The sequence below is a fragment of the Somniosus microcephalus genome, chromosome 7 (genome assembly GCF_052327205.1).
Source record: "Somniosus microcephalus isolate GS21.2 chromosome 7, FLI_Smic_1.0, whole genome shotgun sequence".
Classification (NCBI taxonomy): Eukaryota; Metazoa; Chordata; class Chondrichthyes; order Squaliformes; family Somniosidae; genus Somniosus; species Somniosus microcephalus.
This window is the reverse complement of record NC_140993.1, coordinates 111,153,796-111,179,643: the sequence shown is the minus strand read 5'-3', so window position 1 is coordinate 111,179,643 and position 25,848 is coordinate 111,153,796. Positions and strand designations below refer to the sequence as shown.

The 25,848-nt window shown below is 44.4% G+C and overlaps 1 protein-coding gene across 16 annotated transcripts in view; it reads right to left on the bottom strand.

Moving 5' to 3' along the window:
* The window catches only part of efr3a (EFR3 homolog A (S. cerevisiae)), a 278,874-nt gene that overhangs the window by 142,509 nt on the left and 110,517 nt on the right, over nucleotides 1-25,848 (bottom strand). For all 16 annotated transcript variants that reach the window (XM_085992836.1, XM_085992828.1, XM_085992830.1 and 13 more), the window contains one exon: nucleotides 14,963-15,112. In XM_085992836.1, the coding sequence (XP_085848962.1) occupies nucleotides 14,963-15,112 (150 nt within the window). The remainder of the gene's footprint in view (nucleotides 1-14,962; nucleotides 15,113-25,848) is intronic.

Below are 25,848 nucleotides of genomic sequence, written 5' to 3'. Positions count from 1 at the left end.
ATACAGTCAGGAAGGAGTGGCCCTGGGAGTCCTCAACATTGACTCCAGACCCCATGAAGTCTCACTGCTTCAGGTCAAACATGGGCAAGGAAACCCCATGTAGAAGACCACTTGGAAGAAGCACTAAGAGTAGCAAGGGCACAGAATGTACTCTGGGTGGGGGACTACAATGTCTATCACCAAGAGTGGCTTGGTAGCACCGCTACTGACCTTGCTGGCCGAGTCCTGAAGGACATAGCTGCCAGTCTGAGCCTGCGACAGGTGGGGAGAGAACCAACACGAGGGGAAAAACCTACTTGACCTCATCCTCACCAATCTACCTGTCGCAGATGCATCGGTCCATGACAACACTGGTGGCAGTGACCACCGCACAGTCATTGTGGAGATGAAGTCTCATCTTCACAGAGGACACCTTCCATTGTTTTCGGTGGCACTACCATCGTGCTAAATGGGATAGATTCAAAACAATTCTAACAGCTCAAAACTGGGCATCCATGAGGCGCTGTGGGCCATCAGCAGCAGCAGAATTGTATTCCACCACAATCTGTAACCTCATGACCTGGCATATCCCTCACTCTACCATTACCATCAAGTCAGGGGACCAACCCTGGTTCAATAAGGAGTGTAGAAGAGCATGCCAGGAGCAGCACCAGGTGCACCTAAAAATGTGGTGCCAACCTGGGGAAGCTGCAACATAGGACTACAAGCATGCTAAAAAGCAGAGCAGCATGCTATAGACAGAGCTAAGCAATCCCACAACCAACGGATCAGTTCATAGCTCTGCAGTCCTGCCACATCCCATCGTGAATGGTGGTGGACCATTAAACAACTAACGGGAGTAGGCAGCTCCATAAATATCCCCATCCTCAATGATGGCGGAGCCCAGCACACGAGTGCAAAAGACAAGGCTGAAGTGTTTGCAAACATCTTTAGCCAGAAGTGCCGAGTGGATGATCTATATCAGCCTCATCGGAGGTCCCCACCACCACAAAAGCCATTCTTCAGCCAATTTGATTCACTCCACATGATATCAAGAAACAGCTGAGCGCACTGGATACAGCAAAGGCTGTGGGCCCCAACAACATCCCAACTGTCGTGCTGAAGACTTGGGCTCCAGAACTAGCCGCGCCTCTAGCCAAGCTGTTCCAGTACAGCTATAACACTGGCATCTATCTGAATGTGGAAAATGGCCCAGATGATATGTCCTGTCCACAAAGAGCAGGACAAATCCAAACCGGCCAATTACCACACCATCAGTCTACTCTCAATCATCAGCAAAGTGATGGAAGGTGTTGTCAACAGTGCTATCAAGCAGCACTTACTCACCAATATCCTGCTCACTGATGCCCAGTTTAGGTTCCGGCAGGACCACTGCTCCAGGCCTCATTACAGCCTTGGTCCAAACATGGACAAAGAGTTGAATTCCAGAGGTAAGGTGAGTGTGACTGCCCTTGACACCAAGGCAACATTTGACAGAGTGTGACATCAGGGAGCCCTAATAAAACTGAAGTCAACAGGAATCGGAGGGAAAACTCTCCACTGCCTGGAGTCATACCTAGCACAAAGGAAGGTAGTTGCGGTGGTTGGAGGTGAATCATCACAGCCCCAGGACATCGCTGCAAGAGTTCCTCAGGACAGTGTCCTAGGCCCAACCATCCTCAGCTGCTTCATCGATGACCTTCCCTCCACCATAACGTCAGAATTGGGGATGTTCGCTGATGACTGCAGAGTGTTCAGTGCCCTTCGCAGCTCCTCAGATAATGAAGCAGTCCATGCGGCATGCAGCAAGACCTGGACGACATTCAGGCTTGGGCTGATAAGTGGCAGGTAACATTCGTGCTACACAAGTGCCAGGCAATGACCATCTCCAACAAGCGAGCGTCTAACCACCGCCCCTTGACATTCAACAGCATTACCATTGCCGAATCCCCCACCATCAATGGGGGGGGGGGGGGGGGGGGGGGGGGTCACCACTGACCAGAAACTTAACTGGACCAGCAAAATAAATACTGTGGCAACACAGGACTACTTGCATGCCAAACAACAGAAGCAACATGCGATAGACAGAGCTAAGTGATCTCACAACCATCGGATCAAATCAAAGCTCTGCAGTCCTGCCACATCCAGTCGTGAGTGGTGGTGGACAATTAAACAGTTAACAGGAGGAGGAGGCTCCAAAAATATCCCCATCCTCAATGATGGTGGAGCCCAACACGTGAGTGCAAAAGACAAGGCTGAAGCATTTGCAACTATCTTCAGCCAGAAGTGCCGAGTGGGTGATCCATCTCGGCCTCCTCCTGAGGTCCCCAGCATCACAGATGCCAGTTTTCAGCCCATTCAATTCACTCCACGTGATGTCAAGAAACGGCTGAAGACAATGGATACTGCAAAGGCTATGGGCCCTGACAACATTCCGGCAATAGTACTGAAGACTTGTGCTCCAGAACTAGCTGTGCCCCTAGCCAAGCTGTTCCAGTACAACTACAACACTGGCATCTACCTGGCAATGTGGAAAATTGCCCAAGTATGTCCTGTCTACAAAAAGCAGGACAAATCCGACCCGGCCAATTACCGTCCCATCAGTCTACTCTCAATCATCAGCAAAGTGATGGAAGGTGTCGTCGACAGTGCTATCAAGCAGCACTTACTCAGCAATAACCTGCTAACTGACGCCCAGTTTGGGTTCCGCCAGGGCCACTCAGCTCCTGACCTCATTACAGCCTTGGTCCAAACATGGACAAAAGAGCTGAACTCAAGAGGGGAGGTGAGAGTGGCTGCCCTTGACATCAAGGCAGCATTTGATCAAGTGTGGCATCAAGGAGCCCTAGCAAAACTGAAGTCAATGGGAATCAAGGGGAAAACTCTCCATTGGTTAGAATCATACCTAGCACAAAGGAAGTTGGCTGTGGTTGTTGGAGGTCATTCATCTCAATCACATGACATGACATCACTGCAGGAGTTCCTCAGGGCAGTGTCCTAGGCCCAACCATCTTCAGCTGTTGCATCAATGACCTTCCCTCCATCAGAAGGTCAGAAGTGGGGATGTTCGCTGATGATTGCACACTGTTCAGCACCATTCGAGACTCATCAGATACTGACGCAGTCCGTGTCCATATGCTGCAAGACCTGGACAATATTCAGACTTGGGCTGACAAGTGGCAAGTAACATTCGCACCACACAAGTGCCAGGCAATGACCATTTCCAACAAGCGAGACTCTAACCATCTCCCCGTGACATTCAATGGCATTACCATCGCTGAATCCCCCACTATCAACATCCTGGGGGTTACCATTGATCAGAAACTGAACTGGACCAGCCATATAAATACCGTGGCTACAAGAGCAGACCAGAGGCTGGGAATTCTGCGGCGAGTGTCTCACCACCTGACTCCCCAAAGCCTTGCCACCATCTACAAGGCACAAGTCAGGAGTGTGATGGAATACTCTCCACTTGCCTGGATGAGTGCAGCTCCAACAACACTCAAGGAGCTCGACACCATTCAGGATAAAGCAGCCCGCTTGATTGGCACTCCATCCACCACCAACATTCACTCCCTCCACCACCAGCGCACGGTGTACCATCTACAAGATGCACTGCAGCAACTCGCCAAAGCTCCTTCAACAGCACCTTCCAAACCCGCGACCTCTACCACCACTTAGAAGGACAAGGGCAACAGACGCATGGGAACATCACCAGCTACAAGTTCCCCTCCAAGCCACACACCATCCTGACTTGGACCTGTATCGCCGTTCCTTCACTGTCGCTGGGCCAAAATCCTGGAACTCCCTTCCTAACAGCATTGTGGGTGTACCTACACCATATGGACTGCAGCGGTTCAAGGCGGCAGCTCACCACCATCTTCTCAAGGGCAATTAGGGATGGGCACTAAATGCAGGCCTGGCCAGCGACGCCCACATCCCATCAATGAATAAAAAAAAGGTCAGAGGCTGGGTATTCTGTGGCGAGTGTCTCACCTCCTGATTCCCCAAAGCCTTTCTACCATCTACAAGGCACAAGTCAGGAGTGTGATGGAATACTCTCCAATTGCCTGGATGAGTGCAGCTCCAACAATACTCAAGAAGCTCAATACCATCCAAGACAAAGCAGCCCGCTTGATTGGCACCCTATCCACCATCTTAAATATTCACTCCCTCCCCCACCAGCGTACCGTGTGTACCATCTACAAGATGCACTGCAGCAACTCGCCAAGCTTCTTCGGCAGCACCTCCCAAACCTGCAATCTCTACATCTAGAAGGACAAGGGCAGCTGGCGCATGGGAACACCATCATCTCCAAGTTCCCCTCCAAGTCACACCATCCTGACTTAGAAGTATATTGCCATTCATTCATCGTTGCTGGGTCAAAATCATGGAACTCCCTCCCGAACAGCACTGTGGGAATACCATCACCACACGGACTGCGGCGGTTTAAGGCGGCAGCTCACCACCACCTTCCCAAGGGCAACAAGGGATGGGCAATAAATGCTGGACTAGCCCGTGACGCCCACATCCCATAAACAAATTTTAAAAAACTTTAAGAGATGGGCAATATGGAAAAAGAGTAGCCCTGATAAAGGATGGGATAAAGACAGGAGAGAGAAAGGATCTTAACGCTGAAAATTAAGACGTAGAATCAGTTTAGGTGGAGCAAAGAAACAGCAAGGGGCAAAAACATTGGTGGGAGTTGTTTATAGGCCCCCAAACAGTAGTTGTAATGAAGAACAGTATAAATCAGGAAATTAGAGGGACATGTAACAAGGGCAATACAGTAACCATGGGGGACTTTACATATAGACTGGGCAAACCAAATTTGCAGTAATAGTGTGGATGACAAATTCATGGAATGTATGCAAGATAGTTCTCTAGATCAGTATGTTGAAGAACCAACTGGGGAACAGGCCATTTTAGATCTAGTATTGTGCAAGAAAGGGTTAATTAATAACCTTGTAGTAAAGGGGTCTTTAAGGAAGAGTGACCATAATGAGAGAGAGTTTTATATGGAGTTTGAAAGTGAATTAGTTAAATCCGAAACTAGGATCTTAAATCTAAACAAAGCAAACTACGTAGATATGAGGGGCGAGTTGGCTAAAGTAGATTGGGAAATTACATTAAAAGGTATGACGGTAGACAAGCAATGGCAAGCATTTACAGAATACATAATTTGCAACAAATATACATTCCTTTAAGGCACAAAAACCCCACGGGAATAGTGGTCCAACTGTGGCTAACAAGAGAAGTTAAAGATAGTATTAGATCAAAAGAAGAGGCTTATAAGGTTACCAAAAATAGTAAGCCTGAGCATTGGAAGGATTTTAGAATTCAGCAAAGAAGGGCCAAGAAATTGATAAAGGGAAAATAGAATGAGTAAACTTGCGAGACATAAAACAGATTATAAAAGCTTCTATAGGTATGTAAAAAGAAAACGATTAGCGAAAGTGAATGTGGGTTCCTTACAGGCGGAGACGGGAGAAATTATAATGGGGAATAAGGAAATGGCAGAGAAATTAAACAAATACTGTGTGTCAGTTTTCACGGAAGACGACGCAAAAAACTTCCCGGAAATAGTGGAGAACCAAGGGTCTAGCGAGAATGAGGAACTGAAAGAAATTAGTACTGGTAAAAAAAATACTGGAGGAATTAATGGGACTGAAAGCCAATAAATCCCCTGAACCTGATGGCCTACATCCTAGGGTTTTAAAAGAGGTGGCTATAGAGATAGTGGATGCATTGGTTGTCATTTTCCAAAATTCCATAGATTCTAGAACAGTTCCTGCAGATTGGAAGGTAGCAAATGTAACCCCACTATTTGAGGAGAGAAAACAGGGAACTACAGACCAGTTAGCCTGACATCAGTAGTAGGGAAAATGCTAGAATTTATTATTAAGGACGTGGTAACAGGGCACTTAAAATAATAAGATTGGGCAGAGTCAACACGGATTTATGAAAGGGAAATCGTGTTTGACAAATCTATTAAGAGGTTTGAGGTTGTAACTAGCAGAATAGATAAGGGGAACCAGCGGATGTGGTGTATTTGGATTTTCAGAAGGCATTTGATAAGGTGCCACACGAGGTTATTAAACAAAATTAGGACTCATGGGTTTGGGGGTAATATACTAGCATGGATTGAGGATTGGTTAACAGAAAGAAAACAGTAGGAATAAACTGGTCATTTTCGGATTGGCAGGCTGTAACTAGTGGGGTACCGCAAGGATCAGTGCTTGGGCCTCAGCTGTTCACAATTTACATCAATGATTTGGATGAGGGGACCAAATGTAATATATTCAAGTTTGCTGATGATACAAAGCTGGGTGGGAAATGTAAGTTGTGAGGAGGATGCAAGGAGGCTTCAAGGGGATATAGACAGGCTAAGTGAATGGGCAAGAACATGGCAAATGGAATGTGTGAAGAAATATGAAGTTATTCACTTTGGTAGGAAAAATAGAAAAGCAGAGTATTTTTTAAAATGGTGAGAGATTGGGAAATGTTGGTGTTCAGAGGGACCTGGGTGTCCTTGTACACAAATCACTGAAAGTTAACATGCAGGTACAGCAAGCAATTAGTAAAGCAAATGATATGTTGCCCTTTATTACAAGAGGATTTGAGTATATGACTAAAGATGTCTTACTGCAATTATATAGGGCCCTGGTGAGACCACACTTGGAGTATTGTGTACAGTTTTGGTCTCTTAAGGAAGGAATGAATACTTGACAGAGGGAGTGAAACGAAGGTTAACCAGACTGATTCCTGGGATGGGGGGGGATTGTCCTATGAGGAGAGATTGAGTAGACTAGGCCTATATTCTCTAGAGTTTAGAAAAATGAGGTGTGATCTCATTGAAACATACAAAATTCTTACAGGTCTTGACAGGGTAAATGCAGGGGGGGGGAATGTTTCTCCTGGCTGGAGTGTCTAGAACCAGGGGTCACAGTCTCAGAATAAGGGGCTGGCCATTTAGGACTGAGGAGGAGGAGAAATTTCTTCACTCATAGGGTGGTGAATCTTTGGAATTCTCTACTTTAGTGGGCTGTGGAGGCTCAGTCGTTGAGTATATTCAAGACAGAGATCAATAGATTTTTGGATATTAAGAGAATCAAGGGATATGGGGATAGTACAGGAAAGTGGAGTTGAGGTAGAAGATCAGCCATGATCTTACTGAATGGCGGAGCAGGCTCGAGCGGCCAAATGGCCTAATCCTGCTATTTCTTAACGTCTTATTTGCATGTATTCATGAAGCATCCACTTTCTTCCAATGGGCGCATGAAAGAAATTTGCGGATAATTCGCTGGCGAGTGGGTATCGAGCAGCAACTGGGCACCAAGTCTCCCCATGCAATTTTAACTCTGCTACCGTTCAACTCTCGCCAGATAAGGGAAGATAAAATTCCCCCTTAAATCTCAGGTTCCAGTCTACGAACGAATTACATGTACAAGTGAATGTTGGTTTGTTCTGTTGTATTATAATTGGCAGAAAGGTGGATAATCAAGCCAAGTCAGTAAGAGCAAGTATCACAAAAAAAATGTAGGTGGCCTTTATAATGGTCAGATTATACGTGGACACCAAATTCCTTCCTAAATGGTATTTTTCCTTAATATTGCACAATAATGCACTATAAAACACAACCTTGCAAGGATATAGGTTGCGGATGGTGTTTAGAGTGTCTAGGCTCTAGAGTTAAATGACCCCAAGCTTTTGCTAAAACTGCTGTTTTGAAAAATACACTGCTTTTGGAGACTCAGGCTGACTGATGGCAGGTGCAGTCTGACTAACCGTCACATGCATTTTGTTATTGCTAGAAGGGAGGGAAGAACAGTTTGAGATTTGAAGCTGTCTACATCGTTCTCTCTTCTCTGACTGTGGGTATGCGTACTAAGAACTCCTGTTTTTTGTTGAAATATAATCAAACATAATCCCCTTTTACTATTCTTCAGTATTAAGCTTTGCTAGATTGCAGTTTAATATTAGTTTGCTCGTCTAGTTTTATTCCTTTAATTTCATTTCTCCTTTGTTAGAATTAGGGAAAAGACTCCTGTTGAATTTAGGTTTTATTTGCAGTTAGAACTTGTTATCTTCAAGGTCCATAGGGCGCATCAACTGCAGAAACAAGGAAGCTTGTTCTGAGGCCATGTACAGAGATAAAGGAGGCCCAAGGCCTGTGCCTGGACAGACACGCTGTCCCTATGATTGGATGGATTTTGCTGCAGTTCCAGTTTTTGGAGTATATCCTAGGGGATTTGGGTGTCTCCCAATCTAGAAGATCCACAGTGGGCACCAGACAGGTGAACAAGCGCATGCAAGTAGGTGGGTCATGACTTCTACCCAAAGGACAGGGGTAATATAATTCTCAATTGTACTTTGTAGACTACTGCTCAAGTACCGTAATGTATTATTTCTTGCTTATGCCAAATAAAGCTACAGGAAACTCTCGTTTAAACGGCACCTAAATATCCGGAATTCTCTATTAACCGGCAAAATTCATACTCCGAAAACAACACGTCAATAACCGGAAATGTTGCCGAGTCCGAGTCTCCTGCGGTGGCCGAGTTCGTCAGTGGGGGTAGTTCTCCAAACTGCCACTACTCAGCTTCATGGCGCTGTCAGAAGTCCAAACACCTCACTAACAGGAGTCTGACTCTCCCGCGCTGTATACAGTCGTTTACTGTATAAGTTTTGTTTTACTGTTAAGTAATTAGTTATGGATTACCCTCAACTGGCAGTACTGTACTTAATCAAGCATCTTCCACCATCCATTTAACACAACTTTTTGTAGGTGAGTACCCAATTACTGTATACTGCACATTTCTTGATTTTTTTTATTTAGTCTGTTAAAAGTAGCCTCGGTAGATAACCCTCTCCGGCATACGGAATTTTTAATCAACTGGCACCATCCCGGTCCCGTCAGTGCCGGATACCAAAGAGTTTCCTGTATATAACTATAATAACCAATACGATGTCAGTGTTAAACACTGACCAGTCACAAAATGGCGACTACGGCAGGACGTTGACAAATAGTTATTAGCATATTCTGTGCAAGTAAGATCCTAGGACAAACGTGGTTGGCCGCCTAGTTAGTTAAGGAAGGAAACCTTTGGAGACTTGTGACCTACCAGTAGTAGTGTGACAGTTCATAAATGACAGCGAACCCCAGTGATGTTAAGAAGGCCAGGAGATAAGAAGTTTGAGAAATTATGCATGACAGATTTAGTGTTATTTTTGATCAGTCCAGAAGGGGACTTATCAAAAGGCGACAGAAAAGAAATTAAAAGGTAAAACCAGCATGATTCCAGGTTCTGTGCCGAGAAAAATGAAACACGAGTGGAAGGAAAGTTAAAGGTTGCTGGAATTTCAGTTTGTGTGAAAGTATGTGTGAACGTGTGGAAGTTTCCTGACCTATGAATGTTCAAGAAGTTACAGCAGTTCTTTTGTTTGAAAGACTCTTTAAAAAAAAGTGTCTGTTATATTTGTTTTTGGTTTCAGCACCACCCACTGTTCTGTTCACAGAGCTAAAGAGCCATTTAACCCTGTAGTCTTGTCTTTGATGTTGGAAGTATTTTAATCAATGTCTTTTCTACAAGCGTATGCTTTTTTATGTTTGCTAATTGTCTTCTCTATGTACGTATACACGTGTGTATTTTTGAGATACTGGTCAAGTTTTTTGTGGTGAACGGACCTGGGAATATCACAAAAATCTAGCACTTTGGGAGTTCATAACCCATTACAGGAATTCATATTTTTAAGTTGCATGTAAGTGTGAATATGGTTGATTATGTTCATTTCAATTTAAGATTGTGCACCCAGAATTGGGGAAAACTTTGAATTTTATTAAATTAAAAGGCGCTGGCGGGATTTATTTTGACTAAAGCTTACTTGTGCAACTGTGAAAAGCAGCGTGCAATTTGAACTTTTCAAGGCACTTTGTTTTAATTAGATTACAGCTTAGAATTGCTATTGCTTTATGCAGTTTAAATTAAAAACGTATGGTCTCGTTTTAAATCAATTCTAACATTTAGAAAGTCATTTTCTTAATTTGGTTACTGCAAGTCCGAGACCTGCTATTGTGATTGACTCCTCCCTCACCCCACAAGGTTTTGACAAGTAAATCAGAAATTCTAAATTGGGTTGAGAAAAAGAGCTTTAAGTTAATCTATGATGGAATAAAGGAGGAGAAAAGGGAAATATTCTGTCCCTTTTCTACTCTTAAAGGTTGCAAGATTTCAGCGTACTGCAGTTTTAAAAAGCCTGTGAGAATGTTTTGGAGCCCACAAGCTGTGTGAAGCTCCACCCTCTTTTTCCCTTTTGTGCACGAATGTTGAAGGGTTTTTTTTAATGAAACTAATTTTCTTTCAGATATATTCAGTATTTCTTTATAATCATTTCAAAAGCCATCTAAAAAGGAAAAAATGTAATTTACTTTTTTTTGTAAGCACATGCTATTTTGATTATTTTGTGTGTTCTGTATTATGTTTAGTTAATAAAATATTGGTTTGAATTAAATTGGAATCATTGAGGTTAACTAACCTATTAAATTATGAAAACCCGACTTTCATTGTGGCCACAGTGAAATTCTGGCCACTATGTGGAGATCTCTAAATCCTGACATGAGTCTGTCATGTATTAAATTAATAGTTTTGAATTTCTTAAATGTTTAATGATTTGAAGTGGAAAATTTTAGAACATTGGAGGTGATTCTGCTTGTTTGATCATTTTGGTTGGACTTGAAAAATCATGGGGTTAGAAACCTCTCAAAATGCTAAAAGCTTAAAAACAATTGGAGTTTAATCTCAAATACCGTCTTCCTGATGAAAATGATTTTTTTTTAAACAATGAGGTTACTAATAATTTCTGCTGTTAAAATATTTTCAATTCCTAAGGATAAAAAAAAATTGTGCAAGTTTTAAAAGGTCCAAAGTCTTGGAATAAAAAGTAAAATTTACGTGAAATGACGCAATTGCATACGTCTGGCGATATCTCACTCCGTCTTATAAACATACTAGCTGGGGAGCCCAGCATTGCGAGGGCAATTTTGGGGCGCTTGGTCTCCCTGCCCCTCCCTCCCCTCCCCTGTCTCCCTCCCCTCCCTCCCGTCTCCCTCCCTCCCCTCCCCGGTCCCCCTCCCGTCTCTCTCCCGTCTCCCTCCCTCCCCTCCCGTCTCCCTCCCTCCCCTCCCGTCTCCCTCCCTCCCGTCTCCCTCCCTCCCGTCCAGTCTCCCTCCCTCCCCTCCCGTCTCCCTCCCTCCCGTCCAGTCTCCCTCCCTCCCCTCCCGTCTCCCTCCCTCCCGTCTCCCTCCCTCCCCTCCCCTGTCTCCCTCCCTCCCCTCCCCTGTCTCCCTCCCTCCCCTCCCCTGTCTCCCTCCCGTCTCCCTCCCTCCCCTCCCCTCGCCCACCCCCACCCCCGTTCCCCTCTGTCCCTCTCTCCGGCCCCTCCCCCTGCCTAGCGCCTGAGGTCCGGTGCCGTTGCGATAGCGGGAATGCTGAGCGGCGGGCGGCGCATGCGCGGTCGGCGCGAGGCGGCCCGCGGGGAGCAGGCAAGACCGCCGGCGTGCCCCGTTGCCGGGGGCCGTGCGAATGCGTGCCGTCGTCAAGGCGGCCGCGCAACTGGCGGCCGCTTGTGTCCCCCCTGTCATGTCCTCTCCCTGTCCTATCCCTCCCTCCCCTCGCCCACCCCCACTCCCCTGCTCCCCTCTGTCCCTCTCTCCGGCCCCTCCCCCTGCCTAGCACCTGAGGTCCGGTGCGATAGCGGGAATGCTGAGCGGCGGCCGGCGCCGGGAGCAGGCTCTCGCGGGCGGCGCATGCGCGGTCAGTGCGGGCGGCGCGAGGGGAGCAGGCAAGACCGCCGGCGTGCCCCGTTGCCGGGGTAACGGGGGCCGTGCGAATGCGTGCCGTCGTCAAGGCGGCCGCGCAACTGGCGGCCTCTTGTTTTTTTTAAACTCATCAGCTCTCGCCCCCCCCCCCACCCCCCCGCGATTTCCCGAGGCCCCCCCCCATTTCCCGAGGCTCTCCCCCCCCTATTAAATTGTTATTTAATTCCCTAACACATCATTAAAATATTTACCTTACTTCCCTAACACACTGAAAGTGTGGGGAAAAAATTGTGAAAAATCAAGATGGCGGCCACTCACCTCAGTTCAGAAGGATAAGGCCCGCCCACACACGCACCGATTGGTCGACCGGTCAGGTCACCAAAGCGTAGGATTGGTCAATCGTCGAGTCACTCGACACTCAACTGTAGGAAGGAACCCGCTGTCCGATTGGTCGACCGCGACGTCACATGGTCGCTAATGAGATGCTAATGAGCGGAAGGCTGAACGTTTTTCGGATACCGCGGGCTCGGTTTTTGTCCGGCCGAAACGTAAATACGCCTATGACCGGTCCGGAATCGCAAGCTTTTTTTGAGGAGACACGCGCGTCGGTACGCTCTGTAACTTTCAAACGTAGAGAGAACGGACAGACATCGAGACAGACAGAAGAGCCGCTTTATATATATAGATAAGAAGTTAACCCTTTCTGCTAAGAGCTTTTTTTTTTTTTTTTTAATTCATCACACAACTTTTGTATTGCTGAATGTAAACGTATATATTGGGCATTTATAAATGTAAGTTTCTTAACTTAAGTGGATTTCCCCACAGTGACAGAAGGAAATTATGAATAGACGAATTAACCCCTTGAGCAAAGCCACAATGGATTCAGAGTTTTTCTTTCCTTTTAACTAGGGGACCATGGTTTTTGTTGATGGCGTAGCAAAAGATCCAGCAAGACATTATCTGCAGACATCAGCAGTTAGGACCCCAGTTCTATTTTGTTGGTTTTCGGAACTGGGGCCATGATTAAGAGGGACGGTCGAGGCATTCGTATTGTGCCACTAGAGGTGAATTTCATGGACGAACAAAGGCGGAAGCATTTGCCAAGAATGTTTTCATTATTAGCACAGCATGGTGACGATTTGGACTTTTTGCCTTTCAAAGGCTCAGCCTTAACTCATTCAGGGTAATTTGTTATCTTCGGAGACAGTGTCGGGTTTGGTGGCGGGGGGGGGAGATATGGAAGTTACCTCCAAACTAATTGCAAGCACTTCTGTCTCAAATGCAAAACCACCAAGCCTGGGCATCATGTTTCTGAAATTGAAATTGATAAGCTAAATTGATGTGAGTTGCTGTTTCAAGCACTCAAGGGGGGAAAATTTACCTGAAGTTTAAGGGGATAATGAAATTTTAATTAAAAAGAGAGGACTGCAGTCTATATGATACTGTGCATCAAGGAAGAATGTTTTGGGGAAATAAAATTGAACATTGTTGGACTGACAGGTCTCGTCAATGTTGCTCTTTGGATTTGGGAATAATTTTGAAATGATAAAATGGACTCGGGCACAATATAGCGGGTTATTTTGGGATATAAAAAGTACGTGAAGAGGTTTGGTCGAGTAAAATAAACAAAAAAAGTGTTGAAACTTGGACCAAGTGGAAATATTTGATCTAGGGTTTAAAGATATGATAATATTGTATTGTACAGTAAAGTCCCTTCCGGGTTCATGAAATGAGATTAAATGGTAATTACTGTGTAAAATTGAATGAGGGGGAGTGATTGAGGATACAAGATAGAAACTAGAAAATTACACCACCAAATGAGAATTTTTCTAAAATCATTTTCTTAGGCAAGTTAGAATAAATCACCTGGGCGTAATTCACTAAAAGATATCAATCTGGTAACAATGTACATTCTAGTGAAAGTCAGGAAAGCGTAGGTAAGAATAGTAAATTGATAGCTTTCTTTTGGAGATGTTGGTGTTCTTGCCTATACTGAACAATAAGAAAATTGCATTTGATAGCCTGGCCACTATCCGAGACAATCGGAGCCATGCGGGTTAGATGAGTAAAGATCTCCAGACCCCCCACGATCTGTTGATAAAAATCACCTGAAAGCCCATGAATCGTCTGCATCAGATGTCACATGTGGCATGATATTGGGATACTGGTATATGTGTGCAAATGTGAGGTAACTAGCATGCAGAAATGCATGAAGATGCACTGAAGAACAGGTCTCAGACATGCTCGGTTACTTGACAACAGCACGACGTGAAATGCTTAATGGGGCTCAGGAGATGGAGACAACTTTTTGAATCATCAAGGCACTGACACATGCTCCATAGAGTAACCAGCTTTTTAATGAAACAATCAGGATAGAGTTAAACACAGCATCTGTCAGAGGGATTAAAATTAAAGAGGGACATAGAATTTGGATTTCCAAAATTCAGGGTTGTGTTCCTTTGAGTTAACAATAAAATTGGGACAATTGAGGGCTAGGGATAAATACTTAGCAAGGAGATGGATAAGGGTAAAGGGAGAGCTGGAGAATCTTTTACGTCCATGATTTCTTGATTATATGGTACACTATAGCTTTCTGTACAATGTATACATTGCACACATCAGCATTTGATGGGGGGGAAAAACATCATATACAAAGAAATAGTGACTTGCACTTCCAGTTCAAAAGGTAACATCACCTGTTGAGTCACATGTCACTTTCCAATCCAGCATTTAAGCGAAGCAACACGTCCTGCATGAGTCCAGTCCAAAACAGAGCTACAGTCTGCAATTTCAGACATTTAATAGGGCTGAATCCTACATATGGCTTGTTTAAACTGAGCCCTGCATATCACAGCAAACATTTTGGAATGCAAATCAACAGAAAGCTTAAAAGGCAACAATCTACAAACCAACTCTGTCCACTCTCTAGTAGTTTTTAAAGCCAGGAAACTACAAATTCTGCTCAGCAGCCACTCAATTATAAACGCTAATGACAACCATCTCGTAGAGCAGGAAAATGGCATTCGCACGACTGCACCCACTATGAGCGGTGGGGACTGCGACTGAAGAATTTAATTTCTCAACCATTTTTACAGCACTCTTCCCCATTAGCCTTGTTCACCTCATTCCTACCCTTCTCCTCCATCTCTCGGCAGACAGTCTAACCTGTCAGGGTCCTCTGTCTTTTGCATGTTGAAGAGAAGAGAAGGAACAATCTTATCCATATGCTGAGGTTCCCAGATTATAGTCTGCAGCTCATCATTGACCGTTTTCCGTACGACTCCTTGAATACCCTTGATGCCTGCAATCCTGATCCTGCAAAGAACAAAACAAAAGTTACTCCTTTCAGTACTGACCATTCATTTCAGGCTTCACAATACATACCAGTGTATATAGTTTATTAATTCATCAAAATGTGGTTTGGAACTTAGACATTTAGAACATTACAAGTAGAAACAAAGAACTCATTCATTTACATGAGCACCAGCTCATTTATATTTTATTGGTATTTTTGTGGAACTGTTTCTAACGGTTCAAGGACTGCAATCAGATCAGCAGGCTCCCAGGCTTTAAAATTTGATTGGCTTAGCAATTCACCTCTTTATCCTCTACATACAACTTACCACAAAAAGTTACTCAGAAATAAACTAAAGTAAAAATATAGATGTCACTACAGTTTGACTTCTGAAGTTACAGTAATCATAGAATTTCATAATACATAATGAGGCCATCATGCCGGTGCTTCTCTCCAAAAGCTATCCGTAGTCTCATTTACCTCACTTTCCTCATATCCTATTAAACTGTTCTCAAATAGTTATGCACTTCCTTTTAAAAGCTATTATAGACTCTGCTTCCACCACTGTTTGATAGGGTATTCCATGTCCCAACAACCTTCTGCATAATTTCCTCCCCCCCCCCCCCCCCTCCAAATTCACCCTCAGTGACAAACTTGAATTTATGTTCTCTAAATATTGACTAGTGAAACAATGTTTTACCTATTTACCTTATCAAAATCCCTTCAGAATTTTAAACACCTCTACAACATCTCTTAACCTTTCACCTTTGGCATCAAGCTGGTAAATCTCCTCTGTACTCTCTCCCATGGCTGTGACATCCTTCCTACAAAAGAATGCCCAAGACTGGGCACAATATTCTAACAGCACCTTAACCAACCAATGACTGGTATAAGTTTACCATTATCTTTTTTGTACTTTATGCCCCTATTTATAAAACCAAAGATGCCACATTTTTTTGGAAAAGAAAGCTTTGTCAAATTGTTCTCCCACTTTTACAGATTTGTGCATTGAACCTGAAAGTCTCCGTTCTTCTGCTCCTTTTAAACTTTTACTACTTCGTGTATATTTCACTCTTGCTCTTACTCCCAAAATGCATCACCTCATTGTTTTGCATTAAATTTCACCTGGCATCTATCTGTCCAATCCATTAATTTGCCGTGTCTTCTTGAAGTCGCTTAGAAGTCATAGAAACATAGAAAAATAGGAGGAGGAGTAGGACGTTCGGCCCTTCGAGCCTGCTCCACCATTCAATATGATCCTCTATCTCAATACCATATTCCTGCTCTCCCCATATCCCTTGATGCCTTTTGTGTCTAGAAATCTATCTCCTTCTTAAATATATTCAGTGACTTGGTCTCCACAGCCTTCGGTGGTAGAGAATTCCACAGGTTCACCACCCTGAGTGAAAACATTTCTCCTCATCTCAGTCCTAAATGTCCTACCCCGTATCCTGAGACTGTGTCCCCTCGTTCTAGACCCCACAGCCAGGGGAAACATCCTCCCTGCATCCAGTCTGTCTAGCCCAGTCTGAAAAACATGCTTAGCCATTACTCTATTTCCTATCCCTTAGCCAACTTCTAATCCATCTGATCACATTCCCTTTAATACAGTATATCTTAATCAGAAGAGCCTCCTATGTGTAACCCCTTCACGGTTCTCTAGATATATGTGAGATGTGGTCTTTGTTGTAGACAGTATTCTATAGTCCAGTAAGGAGATCACTACTACAACGGCTTAATTCTAATTATCTTACTTTATAGTTTTAACGTCAGACAGTATAAGAAGATTACGGGTCAATGACCTAAATTAGACATTTGCATACATTAGAATGAATCTAGACATAATAAACATACATTCTCCATTTATATGGATTCAAAGGAGAATCTGTCCCTGTATCCAAATTCGAGTGCACTCTTTCGTTGGCGCGCTTAAGTTGGAGCTCATGGTATGTATAATGTCTGCAAGACTTACGACTCCGAACCCCTTCGTTGAATTCTCTTCGCGATCACTGAATCCCACTTTGAGTTCTGGATGCAGAGCTACTAATACGAAGGGCGGCGGCAGAGTTTGGAAGCCCGGGACGGGATGCGGCAGCCATTTGCCTCCCGAGCCCTCTTTTCCGAGCTCCTGCCCTCTTTTCTTCCAGTCGCTCCCTTCGTCCCGCTCGAAAAACCCGACTCCACCCCTTCCTCCTGGGGTTTCTGCCTGGAGACTGCGCAGCCTCACTGTCTGCAACAGTTGATACTGGTGCAGAATTATGGAAAGTCTGCTCTTAGTCACATTGTGTCCTTAAAAGTTCTTGCCGTACCTTCACATGGGCAACTTTAACCCAGGGATTTATAACAATGATAATAGTGTCTAAGTTAAAGATTCATAACCATACTTAGCGTACATAACATTTCCAGTGGGTATTACACTCCCCCCCTACCAAATATAGGCATGTCCCCATGACTAATGAACTTTACACATAAGTGGTTGCATGCTTCCCAATCATGTATAAAGGGAGGTAACATATCAAACCGTAGGGGCTATCATTAAACTTGGCACTCCTAGTGTACTGTATGTCAATCTTTCAGGAACCTTCTTAACTCGCTGTGAGCTCCTTATTTCGGATAGCCGGTCTTCAGTTCCTTCAACTACGTTGGAGGCGTTGGTTCCTTTGTTATCGTGCCTTTCAGTCTCTTTTATCTCCTTCTCGGAAGCATCTGGTTCTTCCCAGACCATGTCCAAGTCTGAGCTAAATGGTTCAGACAATTCATCCAGATTCTGTCTTATGCGTCTTTCTGGGAGGTCGTACCATAAATCCCATTCTTCATCTTCCGACTCATCAGGTTCCTCATGATCCACACACTGTCATGGGTTTTCTGTCTTCTGGGACAAAGTTTTCCTGGTTTCTCGTTTTTTTCCTTCTTCTCTGCAGGGGTCTCCTACTAGGTGTCGGCTCATTATCCGCTGGCGGATCCAGACGCACTTGCTGTCACAATGGCAGGATATGATTCCAGTGCAGTATTTTTATGGGTCCATTCCCACCTGCAGGTTTTAGCCGAAACACAGGTAGTTGTGACATTTGACTTTCAACAATGTAAGGTGTAGAAGCCCAGCGGTCTGCTAACTTATGTTTCCCTTGAAGTCCTAGGTTCCGTATGAGAACTCGGTCACCAGGCATGAGTTGGGAAAAACGGATCGTCTGGTCATACCTCTGCTTATTTCCTTTATTCTGTTTGGCAGAAACAGACTCAGCAAGTTCATAAGCAGCTTGCAATTCCTTTCTCATGTCAGATACATACTTGAGGTAAGTTCTCTGTGATGTGCCATCACTGGATACTCCGAAACACAAATCCACCGGCATCCTCGCTTCACGTCCAAACATGAGGTAGTACGGTGAAAAACCAGTAGCGTCATTTCGGGTACAATTATAAGAATGAACAAGATGTCCAATGTGCCGACTCCACTTGTTCTTTCGCTTTGAATCCAGCGTTCCAAGCATGTCTAACAAAGTACGGTTAAACCGCTCAGGTTGAGGATCTCCTTGAGGATGGTATGGAGTTGTTCTTGACTTCTCAATCCCGAGCATGGACAACAACTCATGTATAAGTCTACTTTCAAAGTCTCTACCTTGATCATTGTGTATTCGCTTTGGCAGTCCATAGTGGATGAAGTATTTCTCCCACAACACTTTGGCAATGGTGGATGCTTTCTGATCCTTTGTGGGAAAAGCTTGGGCATAGCGAGTATAATGATCTGTAATGACCAAGACATTTGCGGTATTGCTGGAATCGGGTTCGATGGACAGAAAATCCATACAGACAAGGTCTAGAGGTCCATCACTTTGCATGTGAAACAGAGGAGCAACTCTTTTAGGTAAAGTCTTTCTCTGGACACAACGTGCACAGGACTTGCAGAACTCCTCAACCGCAGACTTCATACGCGGCCAATAGAGTCTGTCCTTGACCAACCCATAGGTCTTATCTACTCCCAGATGACCTGCGTCATCATGCAAAGACTTCTTCACTATTTCCCTGTACTTTTCAGGCAGGACCAACTGTGAATGACATGGTTTAGTGGGTGGGTGAGTGATTCTACACAACACTCCCTCTTTAATTTCCAAGTGGTCCCATTCTCTTAGGAGCAGACGACAGTCAGGATGTTTTGATTTGTTGATCTGTGTAATATCACCCAGACGGAGAGCTGAAAACACCTCATGAATACAGGGATCCTCCTGTTGTGCATTGGATATTTCAGATGAACACAACATGGGTAACTTTTGTACATCCAAACTGGAAAGGTTGCAAAATGCCTGGGGAACAGTATGCATTGACGCCCAAGTGGTCAATCTCTCAGGCATGAAATTAATTCTTTGGTCCAGATACCACGGACATCTGACACATTACTTTCTCATCTGCTGAAGCAACATCTTTCCACTCTGGTTTCTGGTAGTGTGGGCGACGAGACAGAGCATCTGCGTCAATGTTCTGGTTCCCAGGTCTGTACCTGAGACTAAAGTCGTAAGCAGATAGTGCAGCAAGCCAGCGGTGGCCGGTGGCATCAAGTTTTGCCGAAGTCAACACACAGGTTAATGGATTATTGTCTGTCCTCGCTTCAAACTTCGCTCCATACAGATAATCCTGCAGCTTATCCACCACCCCCCACTTCAACGCCAAGAATTCTAGCTTATGAGCTGGGTAGTTACGCTCTGATGGCGTAAGACTGCGACTGATGAACGCTACAGGTCTCAGTCCTGCTCCTTGGTCCTGATACAACACACCACCCAACCCTTCTTGACTGGCATCCACGTGTAGCACATATGGCAGCTGTGGGTTTGCAAAAGCCAACACGGGGGCTTGAGTAAGACTTTGCTTTAAGGTGTGGAAGGCCTCTTCGCATTTCTCATCCCATCTAACACCAAAAGGCTCAGAGGGTTTGAAGTAGTCCTTGTTCTCTTTACCTTTAGCCTTTTTCTTCCTCTCGGCTGGTGGGAGGTAACCAGCCAGCAGCTGATTCAGAGGATGGGCCACTTTGGAGTAATCCTGCACAAAGCGCCTGTAATATCCGCAGAACCCAAGAAATGACCGCAAGGCAGTCACTGTGTTCGGTTTGGGCCATGTGGTAACAGCTTCAATCTTGGATGGATCTGTGGCTACTCCATCCTGTGATACAATATGCCCCACATAGGACACGGATGTTTGGCAAAACTGACACTTGTCCAATGATAGCTTGAGACCTTCATCCTCCAGGCGACCAAGCACTTTCAGCAACCGAGCTTCGTGTTCTTCAAGGGTTGCCCCAAACACAATGATATCATCCAAGTACACCAATACTTCGAGCAAGTTCATGTCCCCAACTGTTTGTTCCATTATTCTTTGAAAAGTTGCTGGAGCGCCTGAAACTCCCTGTGGCATCCTTTCAAATAGGTAGAACCCAACTGGACATATAAAGGCTGTCTTTTCTTTGTCCGATTCACTCACTCATCGGTATTTGGTAGTATCCACTTCTGAGATCCAACACACTGAACCACTTGCTTCCATTAAGACAAGCCAGTGCATCCTCAATTCTTGGAACGGTGTATTGGTCGGGAATAGTACGTCTGTTAAGCGTCCTAAAGTCCACACACATCTGAATCTTTCCGTTCTTTTTCCTCACCACCACTATAGGAGATACATAAGGACTCCTGGACTCGGTAATGATCTCAGCTTCTTTTAACTGCGACAGGTGCTGTCTCACTGCTTCGATGTCAGCTGGTGCCAGCCGTCGAGACCTCTCCCGAAAGGGTTTATCCTCGGTAATTCTGATAGAATGGCGAGTACTCTTACTACAACCAACATCAAACTCATGAGTAGAGAAATCTCCTCTCCGCTCCATCATCTCCCTGACTAATCGGTCCTTCCATTCTTTAGGAACGAATGAATCTCCAAAGTTGAAGGAGGAGGGTGTCAGATCTCTGGTTGAGTTAACTTTGGACTCTTCCTTCACATGTGACGACAGTACATTTACAGGAAACAGATGCGCAATCGGCATTCCTTTCCTCAATGTGATTCCTTTGCCTGACATATTCCTCACAGTCACTAACTCTCCTTGACATCACAGCTGTCGGGGTCTGCAACTCTGGTCTCACCAGAAGCTCATTTGGAAACCGTGACTCTTCTGCAGGATCATCAGGTGACTATCAGAATGGCTTCAGTACCTGGCGTTCCAGGGAATTTTGGTATCCCAGGGATTCCAGCCACTCCTCCAGGACGCAGGGCGATAGGTTTGGCTCGAACGTACCACACAGTTCCTCTTTTGCTATCATCTACGTCGGAAGAAAGTTCAGGCAGTTTCTCAAAAGCCTTTTTGAAAACAAGGTGAATGTGTCTGGTGCTCAAGAAGTTTTCACCTTCCTGCTCTTTGTAACTTGTCAGGAGTCGTCTCACTATGGGTGTATTACTGCCAACCAGTATGGAAACCTCACCTTTCACCATGGGGTCAGGGCAAACCAACACAAGTGCATCAATGGTCTCAGTGGTCCCTACATCAGCTTCCAAGAACTCCAACCTCAGCGACAAATAGCCATCATATGGGTAATCAGCAGGACTAAGGCCCCAGATCTGCAGAAGACGGATTGGGGTTAACGGCAAATGCGTCAGGTATCGGTCATAGAAGGATCTGTGCAGTATGGTAACCTGAGAACCCGTGTCGAGGATAGCTTTAGTATAAATGCCTTCAATCTGTATTGATACAGCAGAACTCGGCCCTACTAAACCTTCAGGTATGATGTCTTTCATATCCCGTCTATTATTGCACTTAGCGGAATGTGTCTTAACTACAGGGACAGCAGGCCATTCCGTTACTGTGCCCCTTTGTAGTTTCCCGACTTCTTGGTAAGTTTTATGAGATGGTCATTTACTTTTTTTAGATTTTCCTCACCTCTACATTCTCGCTTGAAAAGTCCATCCTTTCCACAGTTATAACAAAAGACTCCAGGTCTATCTCCTTCATGGGGATATCCTTTAGAGGAATCATTCATTTTGCTATTAGACTTCGCAGGGTGTTCAACCTTTTGCACCCGTGCGTCATCCCTTTCTGTGTTGGGCTTAGACCGAAAATATGCCATCTCGGCTCTCATGACATTTATTTCCTTCTTCAGCTGTTCCATCTCAGGGTTGACATCACCCTTAGGAGTAGGAACTGTAACAGGAGTCACAAGCTCGGACATCACAGCACTCTTTGCTACATTCCAGGCCTGAAGCATATCCTCCTCCTCTCTGACTTCCCTTAGCAGCTCAGTGAAGGTAGGTGGAGCTCCCAACTTATGGGTCATGCGTATGCGAAGAGCAGTCACGTCTTCGAGCAATGCACCTCGCACAACCTGTTCAATGCGGAATCGATTCATTTCAGGCAACTCAATCCCTCTTTTCCGTAACATACAATGCAGCAGTTTGTCTATTCTCAGCAGATAACTGGACAGCTTCTCTCCCTCACACTGGAATGTGCTTCTGAATCTGACCATCAAATCTGAAACGGTTTCAGTAGTTCCAAAGGCAGTTTCTAGAGCCTGCATGTAGTCAAAAGGAAGTAGCAGAGGTGTTCTGCGCCTTTAAGAATCTTACAATGTCAGCAGCAGGACCCTTAAGGCTTTCTACTATTCTCTGCCTCTTCACATTGTCACTGCACTGCCATTCCTCTAGCAGAGGCAGGGTCTGCTCAGCCCAGGCGTCGTACTCCTCTTCCCCACTGGGAGTTGGTCTCACTCCTGAGAACATACGGAGCTTACGGTATCCCTGAGCCTCGAAGGGCAGATTGGTGCATTTATCCACCAGAGAACTAATGGCACTGACCAACTGAGTGTTCATATCCAGGGCCGAAGGACCTATCAGACCTTTGACATCAGCAACAGTCTTTCCTTCTTGTCTCAAGAAGGACAACAACTTGGTCTGAAACCCTTCTTCTTCCTTAGTAGTAATAGGGACAAACTGAACTGGCCAGGGACCAGCCTCTTCAGAAAGCCCAACTGCCTCAGGTAAACCATGACCTCTCAGGTTCTCCGATGTCTGGATCAACACAAACTGCTTCTTGGTAGCTGTATCCAAGCAGCGCTCAACTATCCTAACCTTTCCGAAGGCTTTGACACAATTCAGAGCCCTTAGCAAGACATCATCAGGGTCATCGTTAGCAACACCATTCAGCACAATGGCATGGGTAGTAGTTATCTGCTTCCGTTTGCACCAAGCTTCAACCTCAATAACATCCATCTTTTATGCTCAAACAGCCCAGTAGAAACCACAAACCACTCTCTTAGCAATGAGCATTCAATACTGTTAGTTTACTGACATAAATAGACCACAATCCCAGATGAGCCCCCAAAATGTAACCCCTTCACGGTTCTCTAGATATATGAGAGATGTGGTCTCTGTTGTAGACAGTATTCTATAGTCCAGTAAGGAGATCACTACTACAACGGCTTAATTCTAATTATCTTACTTTATAGTTTTAACGTCAGACAGTATAAGATGATTACGGGTCAATGACCTAAATTAGACATTTGCATATATTAGAATGAATCTAGACATAATAAACATACATTCTCCATTTATATGGATTCAAAGGAGAATCTGTCCCTGTATCCAAATTCGAGTGCACTTTTTCATTGGCGCCCTTAAGTTGGAGCTCATGGTATGTATAATGTCTGCAAGACTTACGACTCCGAAGCCCTTCGTTGAATTCTCTTCACGATCACTGAATCCCACTTTGAGTTCTGGATGCAGAGCTACTAATACGAAGGGCGGCGGCCGAGTTTGGAAGCCCGGGACGGGATGCGGCAGCCATTTGCCTCCCGAGCCCTCTTTTCCGAGCTCCTGCCCTCTTTTCTTCCAGTCGCTCCCTTCTTCCCGCTCGAAAAACCTGACTCCACCCCTTCCTCCTGGGGTTTCTGCCTGGAGACTGCGCAGCCTTACTGTCTGCAACAGTTGATACTGGTGCAGAATTATGGAAAGTCTGCTCTTAGTCACATTGTGTCCTTAAAAGTTCTTGCCGTACCTTCATATGGGCAACTTTAACCCAGGGATTTATAACAATGATAATACAGTGTCTAAGTTAAAGATTCATAACCATACTTAGCGTACATAACATTTCCAGTGGGTATTACATATGTAATACGTTATTAAACAATGTACTCATCATTTAAAATGCATAAATAAAAATTTATTTTTTCAAAAAAAGCCAAAAACAAGACATTCGCTGGTTTCAAGTTTTGAATTCAGAAACAAAAAACAGCACAATGCTGCTTAAAAGCATTTTCAATATACACCCATTGGCCCAGATATTCTAATCCCTACGGGTGGGTACGTGCTGTGGACCCACCCATAGGGACATCAGAAATGCCGGTTTCAGGCATGCACAGCACATGTGCTGAAAACCGGCATTTCTGATCCGTCAAGAATGGTCTTGACAGGTCCGCCGGCTGCCCTGGAGAAGGGCCTCTGCGGGCAGATAGTTCCGCTTTTTGGAGACCCTCTGCCCGCAGAAAACCTTTACAATTCTTACACCTGGTAAAAGCAGGCGTAAGGCCTGCGCTTACCAGGATAAGAATTGAAAAAAGTAAAAAAAAAAAAAATTATTTTCCACTGATTTATCATTTAAAAATACTTTTTAAAAAAGTTTATTTTTAGCCCCGTAAAAAGCTATAATTATTTTTTTTCAAAGAATTAAATTTTTGTTTAAATTACTTAATTTATTGTAATTTCAAATCATTTTAAAAATGTGATTTTTTAAAATTTATCTAAAGTTTTACTATGTTTTTTCATTGATCTCCATTCATATTATTTGACAGGTCTTCCTGTCAAATGTATGAACGGAGATTCCCTTCTGTGATTGGCTCCCCATAGCCCACGTGATCCCAGGGACACCGAGAACTACATGTGCCTCTGGGATACGTGGGCCCTGCACACTTCAAGTTTGGTGAGGCCCAGGAGCAGAAGCGTGTGCATCCCGGGAGCCCTCATGTAAGGGCGCAGATTTTTCCAGATCGCAGGCCTCTGACCGCAGGAGGCCTGCGATCGGAAAATATGAGCCATTATCTGTTTTGGATGCCAGAGAAAAAATTTGAAAGTTGAATATTTGCAACACAAAAGGAACATGGCAAGAGTCACAGAATTTGGTTAGTTAGAATTCAGAACAAAAACTACAGATTCTCGTTACTTATCAAAAGCTTCACAAAATGTTCGTAAGCAAAATTCATCCTAGACTAATTCAGTTCTTAAATTAATGTGGCATTTGAAGTAAAAAAAATTTAAAGTACAGGTTGACCAATGCGGTAAGATATTTGAATATATTAAATAGATTCAATGATCAACTGTATAATTTTTGTGTTGAATAAACACATTGTCAAATCTTGCTTGAGCGGGCAATTCTCATGGCATGCCCCGGTAGACATTTTTCTGCGCCTTTCATCTCAAAATTTTTTGCACCATAACTTGTTGGAAATGCAAGCCGACACCGGCGTGGTGAGGACAACAGGCCATCTGGGGCCTCAGCGAATGGCAGGACCAACAGTCTATCTTCAAACCAACAAGATTTAAGGATCAAGAAAGAAACAGGAATGACAGAGGGTGAATTGGAGCCAAATGAGGTACAAAGGGAGAAATGAGAATGAAAGAAGGATTAGATTGAGGGGAAAAAAAAGACAAAGATAAAGAAAAATTTAACATTTAACACTTGATTTTTTTTAATCTCCAAGAAGAATTTACTACATGCAAGAATGAGACTGAACTATTTAAATTG